This window comes from Carcharhinus amblyrhynchos, chromosome 1 (genome assembly GCF_965287045.1).
Source record: "Carcharhinus amblyrhynchos chromosome 1, sCarAmb.v2.hapA, whole genome shotgun sequence".
Taxonomy (NCBI): domain Eukaryota; kingdom Metazoa; phylum Chordata; class Chondrichthyes; order Carcharhiniformes; family Carcharhinidae; genus Carcharhinus; species Carcharhinus amblyrhynchos.
This window is the reverse complement of record NC_137324.1, coordinates 168,178,647-168,191,963: the sequence shown is the minus strand read 5'-3', so window position 1 is coordinate 168,191,963 and position 13,317 is coordinate 168,178,647. Positions and strand designations below refer to the sequence as shown.

General features: G+C 43.9%; 1 protein-coding gene across 10 annotated transcripts in view; it reads right to left on the bottom strand.

The window, feature by feature from the left end:
* The window catches only part of psd3l (pleckstrin and Sec7 domain containing 3, like), a 334,929-nt gene that overhangs the window by 70,307 nt on the left and 251,305 nt on the right, over positions 1-13,317 (bottom strand). For 9 of the 10 annotated variants that reach the window (XM_080195046.1, XM_080195047.1, XM_080195048.1 and 6 more), the window contains one exon: positions 5,293-5,336. In XM_080195046.1, coding sequence (XP_080051172.1) covers positions 5,293-5,336 — 44 coding nt within the window. Of the gene's footprint in view, positions 1-5,292; positions 5,337-7,176; positions 7,511-13,317 lie in introns of those variants that run through there. The other variant, XM_080195055.1, reaches the window with a different exon arrangement.

Here is a 13,317-nt window from a genome sequence, read left to right as displayed (position 1 = left end):
AGTGTAGCAAGCCCTCAGTTCAAGGGGAATTAGGAATGGGTAACAAATGTTGGCCTCGTTAGCAATGCTCACATCTCATGAAAGGATAAATCACAGAACCCCTACAGTGCAGAAGAGGCCATTCAGCCCATTGAGCCTATACTGACCACAATCTCACCCAAGCCCCATCATTATAACCTATGCATTTACCCTAACTGGTTCCCCTGACACTAAGGGGCAATTTAGCATGGCCAACCCACCTAACCCACACATCTCTGGACTGTGGGAGGAAACCGGAGCACCTGGAGGAAACCCACACAGACACAGGGAGAACGTGCAGATTCCACACAGACAGTGACCCAAGCCGGGAATCAAACCTGGATCCCTGGCGCTGTGTTAACCGCCAAAGAAGCCAATGAAGACAAGGATGATGGTAAGTGGGATTTATCTGAAAGACGTGTTGGTTAGGTGGATTAACCATGCTAAATTCTCCCTCAGTGTACCTGAATGGGTGCCAGAATGTGACGACTAGGGAATTTTCACAGTAACTTCATTGCAGTGTTAACGTATTTGTGACACTAATAAATTAACATAAAACTTAAATTTATTTTATATATTTCTATGCACGCAACTGAGCTTGCTGTAAGTTGACGTTTACAGAGGGTAGAGAACAGGGAGTATTAACTAGGACAGCATGGAGTACTCGGGTATGTAGGTAGCAAAGGCACGTGAAAGATTTGAGTGGTGGAGTGGTTGAGTAAAAGGAAGTAGTAGGCAATGTTACTGAGGAAGCAAGCAGCCTCACTGATGGATAGGATAGAATGGTTCAACTATCAGCTTTCCTCCGTACACCAGATGTTTGGTAACCTTAGCGTCAGCAAATTGTACGCTCAAGCTCATCCTTACTACTGTGCGTTTGCTACATGTTGTATTTGGGACGTTACTTTCCATTGGGGCCTTATCTAAATCTAGACTTTGCAAGGCCTGAAGCCATTTCTGTTTTCATTCCTCACAACAAACTGCTCTTTTGTCACTAACTCCACTCCTCTCCCTGGCTGTAACAGACCATTTACAACTCTGGTGTTAGGAGTTCAATATGAGCTTCTCACCCCACATCCATACCATAGACCACCTATTGCCAACTCTAATCCATTACCTGACTCCTCCCAAGCTCAGCAAGATAAGTACTGAAACTGCCCACAATGCCCCTGTTGCCTCTAGATTTGACGAGTCCAACGTATTCCTGGTTGGCCTTCCACATTCTACCTTTCAAAGAAGAAAGCAATGTATGGATGCCAGGAGTTTTAAGGAGTGAATTTAAGAACATGTGGCCCGGGCAGCTGATGGCACAGTCCCCACTGGCAGAGTGATTATAATCAGAGATGGTCAAAAGTATCAAATTGGAGGAGTGCAGATACAAAGAATAAAGAACAGTACAGCACAGGGACAGGTCCTTTGGCCCACAAAGCCTGTATCCATCATGTTGTCCTGCTTAGATCAACTGTATCCCTCTATACCCTGCCTGTTAATGTGCCCATCTAGATAAATCCTAAATGTTGCTAATGCATCTGCCTTAACCACCTCACTTGGTAGTGCATTCCAGGCCCCCACCACCCTCTGCGTAAAAAAACTTACCCCGCAAATCTTCATTGAACATTTCACCCCCCTAACTCAAACTTGTGCCCCCTTGTAATTGTCATTTCTGCCCTGGGACAAAGTGTCCAACTGTTCACCTTATCTATACCCCTCAATAATTTAATAAACTACTATCAGGTCGCCCCTCAGCCTCTATCTTTCCAAGGAGAACAATCCCAGATATCTCAGAAGCTTGTAAAGCTGGGAGAGGTTGGGGAAATAGGGAGGGGGAAAGGCCACAGTGGGGTTTGAGAATAGAGATGAGAATGTTAAAATTGAGGCCTTGCTGAAGCAGACATCAACGTAGGTGAGCAAGCAGAAAAGGTGAGCAGGGCTCGATGCGAGGCAAGTCATGGGCAGCAGAGTTTGGACAACGTCAAGCTTACGAAGGGTAGAGAGTGTGAAAGGTCGGCCAGGAACACACCAAATTAATCTCGAGGAAACAGCGGCAGCTTAAAGGGCAGAAGCTAGGTGATACAGTGGAGGTGGGAATAAATGGTCTTGGTGTGTATTTGGGATTAGAAACTTATATCATAGAACCCTATAGTGCAGAAAGAGGCCCTTTGGCCCATCGAGTCTGCACCAAACACAATGCTACCCAGGCCCTACCTTCATATCCCTACATATTATACACACTAATCCCTCTAACTACGCATCCCTGGTCATTAAGGGGCAATTTCTTAGCATGGCCAATCAACCTAACCCGCACATCTTTGGACTGTGGGAGGAAACCAGAGTACCTGGAGGAAACCCACGCAGACACGAGGAGAATGTGCAAACTCCACACAGACAGTGACCCGAGCCGGGAATCGAACCCAGGACCCTGGAGCTGTGAAGCAGCAGCGCTATCCACTGTGCTACCGTGTCGCCCATACAGGAGTCAAACATGACACCGAGATTATGCATGGTCCATTTCAGCTCAGACAGTTACCAAGGAGATGGATGGAGCTGGTGGCAAAGCAGCGGAGTTTGTGACAAGAAATGAAAACTGGAGCTTCAGTCCTTCTGATATTTAGTTGGAGGAAATTGTTGTTCATTTTGCACAGAAAATGAGACACATTATCGGGCAATTTAGACACAGTAACGAGGTGGTGGTGAACTAGAGCGCTGTTCCATCAGCAGACATGTAAATTGTTGTATTTGACATTATGTTTCCAGGTGATATCGCTTGAGGAGCACGTAGGTGAGATTTAGGAAGCCTCCAATGATGGATCCTTGAAGAGGTAACGCGAAGGGAATGGAAAGAAAATGGATTCTCTGACTATAATTCAGTAGATAAGGATGGAAACAGTACAATTAGCTGGAAGATGGAGAGTGATTGGAGGAGGATCGTGCGATAAAGCACGTCAAAGATCACAGACAGATCTGTGAGAAAGGATAGACAACCTTTGACAGTCACGTAAGATGCCATTTATGACTTTTATAGGAACCACTTCAGTATGGGAGCAGAAACCTGATTAGAGGATTACAAACCAAGTTTATTTATTAGTTACAAGTAGGCTCACATTAACACTGCAATGAAATTACTGTGAAAATCCCCTAGTCGCCACACTCTGGCACCTGTTCGGATATACCAAGGAAGAATTTAGCTTGGCCACTGCACCTGATAAGCATATTTTTCGGACTGTGGGAGGAAACCAGAGCACCCAGAGGAAACCCACGCAGACAAGGGGAGAACATGCAAACTCCATACAGACAGTGACCCAAGCTGGGAATCAAACTCGAGAAAGACAAGTACAAATTTTGGAGGCAACAGCATGCTCAAAAACCTAGGAGTTGAAAGGTAGCTTGAAGATGGGTAAGGATGCAGGGACCAAAGTTTGCACTTTGAGAAGGGAGATGACCAGCAGATTTGGAGGAGGGTGGGACAGTGCCTGAGGAGAGAGAACCATTAACAATGTCAGCTAACATGGGAGCCAAGCAGCCAGGTTGGGTGGTCAGTAAATGAGTTGGAATGAAGTTGAGAGCAAAAAGTGGGTGTCATGGGTAAGAAGAGCTTGGAGGGGGCAAGAGACGGAGGAGGAGAGAAATTAGAGGAAGATTCAAGTTCAGTGCTAGGGCTGGGAGGAGCCATAGAGGAAGTTTAGCCGAGTGGGTTCAGTGAAAGGAGGGACACGGCAGAGGCAGATGATCGGATTGTCTCAATCTTAGCGACACTAAGTCCAGGAGCTCCTCACACTTATTGTTAGAGGTGAGGGTGGAGAAGAGTTGAAGGGGACTACCCGCAGGAGAGCAGGGAAAGCAGTCAGGTTTTACCTTTGAACTCTGGGGTAATCCTAGAATAATGTGAAGACTTTTGGCAGCCAAGGGCGGGGGGCTGCTTACATTTTAGATGGTTCGGCCAGATCAGGTGGTGAAAGTTCACGGTGGCGCAGTGTTTCGCACTGCCGCCTCACAGCTTCAGGGACCCGAGTTCGATTCCTGCCTAGTATCACTGTCTATGTGGAATTTGAACATTCTCCCCAGATCTGCATGGGTTTCGTCCAGGTGCTCCGGTTTTCTCCCACAGTCCAAAGATGTGCGGGTGAGGTGGATGGGCCATTCTAAATTGCCCCTTAGCGTTCCAAGATGTGTAGGTTAAATGGACTAGCCATGGGAAATGTGTGGGGTTACAGGGATAGGGTGGGGGAGGAGGGTCTGGGTAAGATACTCGGTCAGAGAATCAGTACAGATTCAATGGGCTGAATGGTCTCTTCTGTACTTTAGAGCTTCTATGGGTCAGATCCTGTTTTCTGCCATAACGTAAGGGAGCAGACAATGAGAGAAAGTCCAGTGTGTGCGTGCGAGACAGAGAGAGAGAGAGAGAGAGAGAGAACAAAGGCAGCAAGTAAATGAGGAGGAAGTAGAGGCCACACAGTGCAAAGTCAATACAGACCCAACGTCAGAGTTAAAGGTGGCACCAACTGAGGGAAACTGGCATAAAAAAGTCCAGTGGAGATTTCCAGTTTATAAACATTAGGCTGACAAGCTAACATTCAAATGATAAAAACCCAACCATGTAGACAAATACTTGCTTCACTCTCCAAAGTTCGAGGAACGGGGAAGAGCAAAATGAAATGAAACTGAGACACTGCTTGGAGGGTTAAAGTATTGGCCCTCGCATGGCAGGTTTCGAATCCAGCCCGCATGTCTTCAGTGAATTGCGCTTGGCTCAATTGGTACCAACTTGGTACTTTCACTGACAGGCTACTTAACATTCACATCTTTTTGTAAAGTCCTTTCAAAGCCAGAGAAAAGACCGGTGCAGCGAGCAGGGCTCTGCGAAATCGGTATGTCGGCACTCCATCGGGTTAATGGGTGAATGTGCTGCTTGGTTTACATGCCAACTGAGGCTCGATGCAAGGGTCAGTGCAAACTAAAAAAGGCTTCATTCCTCAGATCCCTCAGCAAAAGCAAAAATAAAAGGCCAATGATGTAAGTCAGTGCTCGGCAGAAAATTCTTCTGCCTTGCAAGGAAATAAGAAATAGGCAAGCTGAATAACAACAGGTCCAGCCTTAGCACTGACCAGCATAATAATCAAGTCTGACCTCCCTATTTCCCCCATCGTGAGGCTGGGCTGGTTATCCAGGTGCATGGTGGTGGAAACATAATTTGTCCCATGTTTTAAAAAAAGGGTGGGAAGGATGCCCAACTCTCTGAAGACATATCTGGAGGAAAATAGTATCTTCAGTACTTACATTGCCCATTCCAACTTCTCGTTTTTGATTGAATTGTACAATGCCTGCAATGTAAACAGAAGCTCCAAGTCATTTGCTTGTTTGTTGTCGGAGAAGCTATCAATTAACTGCACTGTGCTGTAACACACATTCAATTAAATCATGGCAATAAATGGGTTGAACAGCTCACATTAATATACTAGGCGGGAAAGGGTCTTTTTCTTTAAAAAAAGGCTCTCTACGGTGCATTTGCTGTAGGTGCAAGTGATAATGTGCAACTACCCACTGTTATTGAAACGCAAGTGGATTTCCTCTGTTCCACTGCAATTCATCTGAAAGACTCATTTCCTTATCGACATTTCTCAAAGCATCTCAGAGTTATACTTGGCCACAAAACACCAGAAAGTGGAAATCTTGCATTTCCTCAAGTCCACTTCACGAAAAAGAAATATTTATTTGAATGTTTTGCTTGTAGCTAATGAGGAAATGGGAAAGGCATATTTTGAAAACTGGATGTGTCGTCAATGTACAACTACTGATCTCCGCTGCAAGGTTGTTGTATTTTGTCTGCGGAGATGGAAGACTTTTTGGAGAAATTTCAGAAAGTCGTTACAAAAGATTCTTACTGTAATAGGCTGTTCCAGCCACAACATTTTTGCTACCTTCATATGAACCTGTTACCAGTTTTAACTTATGAACTACCTGAAGCTTGACAATTTGCTCTTGGCAACTGCACACTTTTAAAGCAGCAACATTTGGAACACAATTTGGGAACAAATCGAATTCCGGTCAAAATAAAAGTGAAAAGGAAGGATGGCAAACAAGCAGGTCTCCAGGATTTGAGATCAGCTAGACATAAAAGGTTTATTCCTCCAAATTCTTTCCTTCCACTGTGACATTCAATATCTGCGTCGATTAGACACACTGCATGCCATCCTCCCTTCACTGTGCCTTGCTCATTCAGCATCCCTGCAGAACTAACACGATTTGTGTTGGACAATTGTTAACCAGATTGCCAAACCACTGGGAAGGTGAATTGTCAAGAGATTTCCTTGCTGATGAAGGTGAATGCAAACTTTCCTCAACATCAACTTACACACCAGGACTGAACCGGGGCCAGGACTAAAAAAAGTCAAGGAGAAAAATTCTGCCTTTAGACTCTCAATTCCCTTTCCAATATTTTTCCATCCTGTTGCACAGAAAATACACTCATGTCTGTGAGAGGCAGTCAGAGGTGCAAATTGTAATTAATAACAACACATTCGGCATTCAAAAATGGGTTAAGGAATCAGGCCTCCCCCAACAGAATTATTCAGGAAAAAAAAGGTTAATTTGCCAAACTGTAAACCACTCACACACAAAAATTAAATGCCTGTTTTACACATACTAAACTACCTGAGCCAGAACCTCCAGTCAACACTGGGTTTTTTAAGGGGGAAATTTAGCTTCCAAATGAATGGAAATCAATTCTTTGTTATACCAGTCACAGCTCCGTTGCTTTAAGTCCTGCTTTACTCTACAATGCACGTTCTAAACAAAAGGTGTAGTGCCTGTGTTTCACAGAAATAGCATACTCCCTTTCGCACCGTGAATTAGGAGTGCTGCCGCTCCCTTTACTAAGCAGACAATAAGAGCCCTTAAAATATTAAGTCTTCCAGGCTGGAATTAAATGCGGCAGTTAGTTAGGGGAGCTATTAAATCAAACTGAGAGAGCGGTGTTTTGTCATGCTACTGCTTTGGGGAAAAGCTTAGAGTTAAATAACTCCACAGTCAAGAAACAGAGATAAAAGATATGAAAAGATGCCATTGACGAATGTACTAATCATCTCCCTATCGCAGCTCAGCAAAAACCGTTCACCGTCTGCATCTCCTAGTGGGACCGGATTTGTATTTTCTCTCTAGTACCTTGCCTGACGAGGAATGGCCAGTTGAAAATTCGGACGAGTAGGAGGTCTTCAGAGACTTGGACCGGCGAGGCTGGTGTCTCAACTCATCCCGCTGATACCTGACTGAGCCGCCACTCTGCACCCGGACCTTGCTGGTCCCTTGCACGCTATTCACGCCGATCATTTCCCCTGAAGGCACTCTCCGCTACCTTCTCGGTGGTCCGAGGGGTGGGGGGGGTAAAATCAGGAGGGATGGTCTCAAACCACAAGCTCAGCAATCAGCATCTGATCGGAGAGGCAGTCGCAGCAGCCAGGGGAGCTTCAAAAGAGAAGTGTGTCTGCCTTTGCTTGCAATTTTCTACTCTCTGTTTGGATTTGGACTGATCATTTCAGGGTAGGCTCACATCAGGGGTTGCAAGTCGCTCACACACACACACAAAAACCATCCCCTGAATGGTCCGAGCCAATGGCAAGGGGCCAGGCAAGCAGTTCATTTGTATTCTAAATAGCAACACAACTGTTCCTCTATCCATGAACTGCAAGCTCATTAAAGGTAAGCAATGAGATACAACCAATAAAAGATTCTAATAGTCCATCAACTACATTTGGGGAACTAAATTGAGCTTGAATTAGGAAAAAAAAAGCAGGGTGCAAGTAAAAATCACGCATCAATCTGACATTCTGAAAATAGTTTAGGTACATTCTTGAAATGATTTTAAGCATGTTTTAGCTGCTTTGTTAAAACAAATTTTTAAAAAAACTCATTGCAGAGAAATCATTTGACTGAAACCATCATTGTGGGTCCCACAGATAAGATGGTTATTGACCATTTTAATCTTCACTTTCCTTTTTGAGTGATGGGGGGGACTGCTCACTGATTATCCTGCCCACCTCATTCAAACTCCCTGCCTCCTTCCCACAAATGAGAAGCAGACTGTCTTATGGTCTAACAATCTTGTGCATCGAATAACAGGCTTTGTGCATCAAGGTCTTAAGTGTCTCAAGGTTTTCTCCCCAGAAATCTTTCTCTTTCACACTCCCCCAACCTCCTTACTGTCCCTGTTTTTCTGCACAGCAGTGGGAATGGGCGGGGAGGATGGTCGCAGTAGAAAGAGTCTGATCATAATTCTCCAGGCAGCAAGAGTGTGGGGCAGGCTTGATGGAGCAAATGGTCTTTTTCTGTCTGTCACTTCCTTATGTTTGTGAGAAAAATGAACACATGGATCCCCAGCGTTACCATCTAGAAATATGCTGCCTGCAAGTGTGGTGGAGGCAGATTCAGCCGTGGCTATCAAAGGGGAGTTGAGGGGAAATGAGTTTGCTGGGCTACAGCGAAAGGGCCTGGGTAGGGGGGGCTGATTAAACCGCTCTTGTGAAGAACTAAAACGGGCTTGTTAAGCCAAACCTGTTGTAAACATTCTAATGATACGAAGGCACAACCTCAAGATGACGGGATGATCCTTTAAAACAGAGATGAGGAGGAATTTCTTCAGCCAAAGAGTGGTGAATCTGTGGAAGTCTGCTTCAGAATGGTGTGGAGGCTAGGTCATTGAGCATCTTTAAGACAGAGATAGATAGGTTCTTGATTGATAAGGGGATCAGGAGTTAGGGAGAAAAAGCAGGAGAATGGGGATAAGAAAAAAAAAATCAGCCATAATTGAATGGTGGAACAGATTTGATGGGCCGAGTGGCTTAGTTCTGCTCCTATGTCTTATGGTCTTATTTGATGTCCAAATCAAAACACTTGCTATGAATAATCCAGAATACTACTTTAAGAGCAGTACCATAATCAATTCTGGCCTCGGGTTACTGTCTGTATGGACTTTGCACGTTGCCCCCATGTCTAAGTGGGTTTCTCAGGGTGCTCCAGTTTCCTCCCACAGTCCAAAGATGTGGGGGGTGGGGAGGGTGGTTGGCCCTGTTAGAGTTAACCTTAGTGTCAGGGGGATTAACAGGGTAAATGCATGAGGTTGTGGGAATAAGGCCTGCATGGGATTGTGGTTGGTGCAGGCTCGATGGGCCAAATGGCCTCCTTCTGTACTTTAGGGATTCTATGATAACCCTGAAAAGATGGTGTAGATCACTACTGTACCAATTCCTAGTGTGGTCAGATCAATTCTGACCCTCTTCCTCACCTTTCATTTAAACAATGACAGGAAAGAATTTCATTCTAACACATTAAAGTGCTTTGGTTCCAAACCTGAAGATCATGATCCTTCTGAAATTAATAAAATTCCCAAAAGAGAAAGGCAAGCCTGTTTGAAACCTCCAGTCTGTGAATTCAAGAGAGGGTCCTTTTAATTAAAGAGAGTCATATGTTTGTGCCACTTCATCACTGCTTTAATTTTGGCACAGGCAGCAGGCACTGTGCAAAGCTGAATCTAGTTGTCAAGGTGAGGTCATGGTGTAGTGGCATTGTCACTGGTAGTTTCAGGCTCAAACCCCACCCCGGCAGACGGTGAAATTTAATTTTAATGAAAAGTTAAAACTAAAAGTCTAATGGTCTACTGCTGACCATGAAGCCATTGTCGATTGTCATAAAAACCCATCTGGGTCACTAATGTCCTTTAGGGAAAAAGATACAAAAGTTGGGAGTTATGTACCAACCTACTCAAGAACAGCTTCTTCCCTGCTGCCATCAGACTTTTGAATGGAGCTACCTCACACTAATTTAATCTTTTTCCACACCCTAGCTACGACTGTGAGACTACATTCTGCACTGTCTCCTTTTCTTCTCTATGAACAGGATGCTTAGTCTGTATAGCGCGCAAGAAACAATGCTTTTCACTGTATGCTATTACATGTGACAATAATAAATCAAATTAAATCAAGTATGGAAGGAAATGTGGCCTACATGTGATTCCAGATCCACTTTTAAATGCCCTTTGGAATGAATTGGCCTAGCCTAGTAAGCCACTCCATTCAAGAGCAATTACGGATGGGCAACAAATGCTAGCCTTGTCAGTGATGCCCACATCTCAATGCAAATTTTAACTCGGAGGTGCCAGGGAACAGAGAGTCAGTATAAATTAAGGAGGGCAGTGCAGAGTCTGGTGCAGAATAGGACAGTAGGGTGACAGATCACCTGAAATTTAAGGAGGGTGGAGGATTGGAGGCTGATCAGAAGATCACCAAAGATCGCAAAGACATTGATGAGGGATCCAGTGCACATGGGACGGGATAGACAATATTAAAATAGAGGAAGTAGCAAGTGATCTATCCAGGATAAGTATGGTGATTTAATGAATCTGCGTTGTGCGATGTCTACACAAATTCATACAGCAAATCTGGCCATCAGGAACATCTTTGAATATCAAATTGTCTCAAAACGTGTTAATAGCCTGAAGAGGCAATTGATTTTTACTTGACAATTTTTTTCCTCGAATTTTTTTTAAACTGAGCCCTGACAAGATGATCCATTTAAGGGAGGGTTCACTGATTCTGACAACGCAAGGCAAATAAATATTAGTTTGAGACAGTCGATGGCTCAGAATGCTTCAGTATTCTTGTCCAGTGTCTTTCAGTTACTCTTCCAAGCCATGCGCCAACAAAGAAAACTAAGTAGTCAAAGTAGGGGAGGCAATGGCCTAGCAGTATTATCGTTTGACTATTAATCCAGAATGCAACTAATATTCTGGGAACCCAGATTCGAATCCCACCAAGGCAGATGGTGGAATTTGAATTCAATTAAAAAAAAAAATCTGGAATTAATAATCTACTGATGACCATGAAAGCATTGTCAAATGTCTGAAAAATCTATCTGGTTCACTAATGTACTTTAGGGAAGGAAATCCGCTGTTCTTGCCTGGTCTGGCCTACATGTGACTCCAGGGCCACAGCAATGTGATCGTATCTCAATTGCCCTAGGCAACTAGAGATGGGTAATAAATGCTAGCCAGCCAGTGACATCCATGACCCACGAATTAATAAAAAGAAATGCAAGAGAGCTGTGGTTCCTAATGGCAAGATTTTCCTTTTGTAATCATGTTTAATAGCACTTAAATTGGGGGGGCGCAGATGATGGATGATTGGAGGGAATGCATGAGCACCTCCCTTTACAGCTCAATAATTCATCATGTTTTCCACTAAGTTGGTACATATAGCCTGTAACTTGCAGAGGTCATGCACACAATTCATTGTAATAGGTTACATTAACTAATGTAAATGTAGAAAGTGGGCAATATACTTCCCACTATATTTAATAGCTGGAGGTGGTTTACCACTCAGTCAGGTAGTTTTATGATAGATTTATTCAACATCAATACCATTGCAAGATCATTTATTACTTTCAGATCAATCAAGGGTGTCCCAGATTGATTACAATGCTGGCTAAACTGCACAGTAAAGATGAGAAACATTGGCACACAAGGTGAGAGTTTAGATATTTAATTTGCCCTGTGTGTGTGTAAATGATCTTCCAGGATATACAGCACAGATACAGGCTATTTGGCCCAATCAGTCTTTGCCAATGTTCATGGTCTACTCAAGTCCCGTTCTATCTTTTCTCATCTATATCTATCAGTGTCACCTTGTGACACAGCAGTGCTAACCACTGTGAGGGCATAGTGGTACAATGGTTAGCTGTCTGTGTGAAGTCTGCATGTTCTCCCTGTGTTTGTGGGGTTTTCCTCTGGGTGCTCCGGTTTCCTCCCACAGTCCAAGGATGTGCAGGTTAGGTTGAATGACCATGCTAAATTGACCCTTCCTGTCAGGATACGTAAGCTTATGGGGACAGTGACTGGGTCGGATTGATGTTGGCGCAGGTTCAATAGGCCTCATTCTGCACTGTAGGGATTTTATGATTCTATACTTTATTCTCCTTCATAAGCTTGTCTAACCTCCCCTTAAACACATCTATATTATTCACTTCCTGTGATGGCAAGTTTCACATTCTCAGCACTCATTCAGCGAAGAAGTTTCTCCTGAATTCCCTACTGGCGACCACAAAAGGAAACATTCTTTCTGCACCCATTCTATCAACATCTTTCACCATTTCAAAGACCTCTATTAGCTCACCCTTCAACTTTTTCCATAAAGAGACCCAACCTTTCAATTCTTTCCTTTTATGTATGCCAACATATTTGATTTGATTTTATTGCTACATGTACCGACATACAGTTGAAAGTATTGTTTCTTGTGCACTATACAGACAAAGCCTTCTATTTATATTGTTCTATAAGAGTTGGAGAGCAGTTTTAAATGCATAGGACAAGAGTAAAAGAATCAGAGGATATACTGGGGACAGCTCGCAAGAAATCACAATGCTCTGGCACCATCTTCTAGTTAAGGTTTCATTTTTGTAAGTCGTCTCCTCCTCAGTGATGTTATACCCGTTTTATAATATAACTACCAGAGTTGCGCACAATAGTCTCAATATAGTCTACCCAAGATTTGATATGGGTTGAGTATAACCCTACTTTTCAATGATATCCTTCTAGAAATAAGTGGCATGGTGGCAGCGTGGTTAGCACTGCTGCCTCTCAGCGCCAGGGACCCAGATTCAATTCCAGCTTCGGGTCACTGTCTATTTAGAGTTTGCACATTCTCCCCGTGTCTTTCCTCTGGTTTCCTCCCACAGTCCAAAGTTGTGTGGGTTAGGTTGATTGGCCTTGCTAAATTTCCTCTCAAGGTCAGGGTAAAAAGGCTCAGATTATGGGGATAGGGCCTAGGTGGAACTGTGGTCGGTGCAGACTCAATGGGCCAAATGGCCGCCTTCTGTGCTGTAGGGATTCTATAAAACCTAGTGCCTGGTTTGCTTTGCCACTTATGTTGAACTCTGTGGGGCACCTGACAGTCCCAATTTTACAGGATGCATCCAAAACAACTTGTGGTAATGCTTCAGGCAGGCTACATGGGCTATCCATGCATTCGTCTGAAACACCCACATCTGCAGCAGCAGCAGCATCTCACACACACACACATACACACACACACAAACAGCACACACATACACACCATGTATGTGGGTGAACAGTATAGTTTAAAAAAATGTACTTTTTCCTCTGTTTTCTGGTACCCTGTAGCCCGAGTGTCTGGATTGCACGCCCCTCGCAGTACCCCCATTCCTGCGCAATTTCCACCCAGTAGGAGAGCAATTAATAATTTTAAAGCCAAATTAAGATCATTGGCAAAAATAATTATTAATCCCGATAGAAAGTTG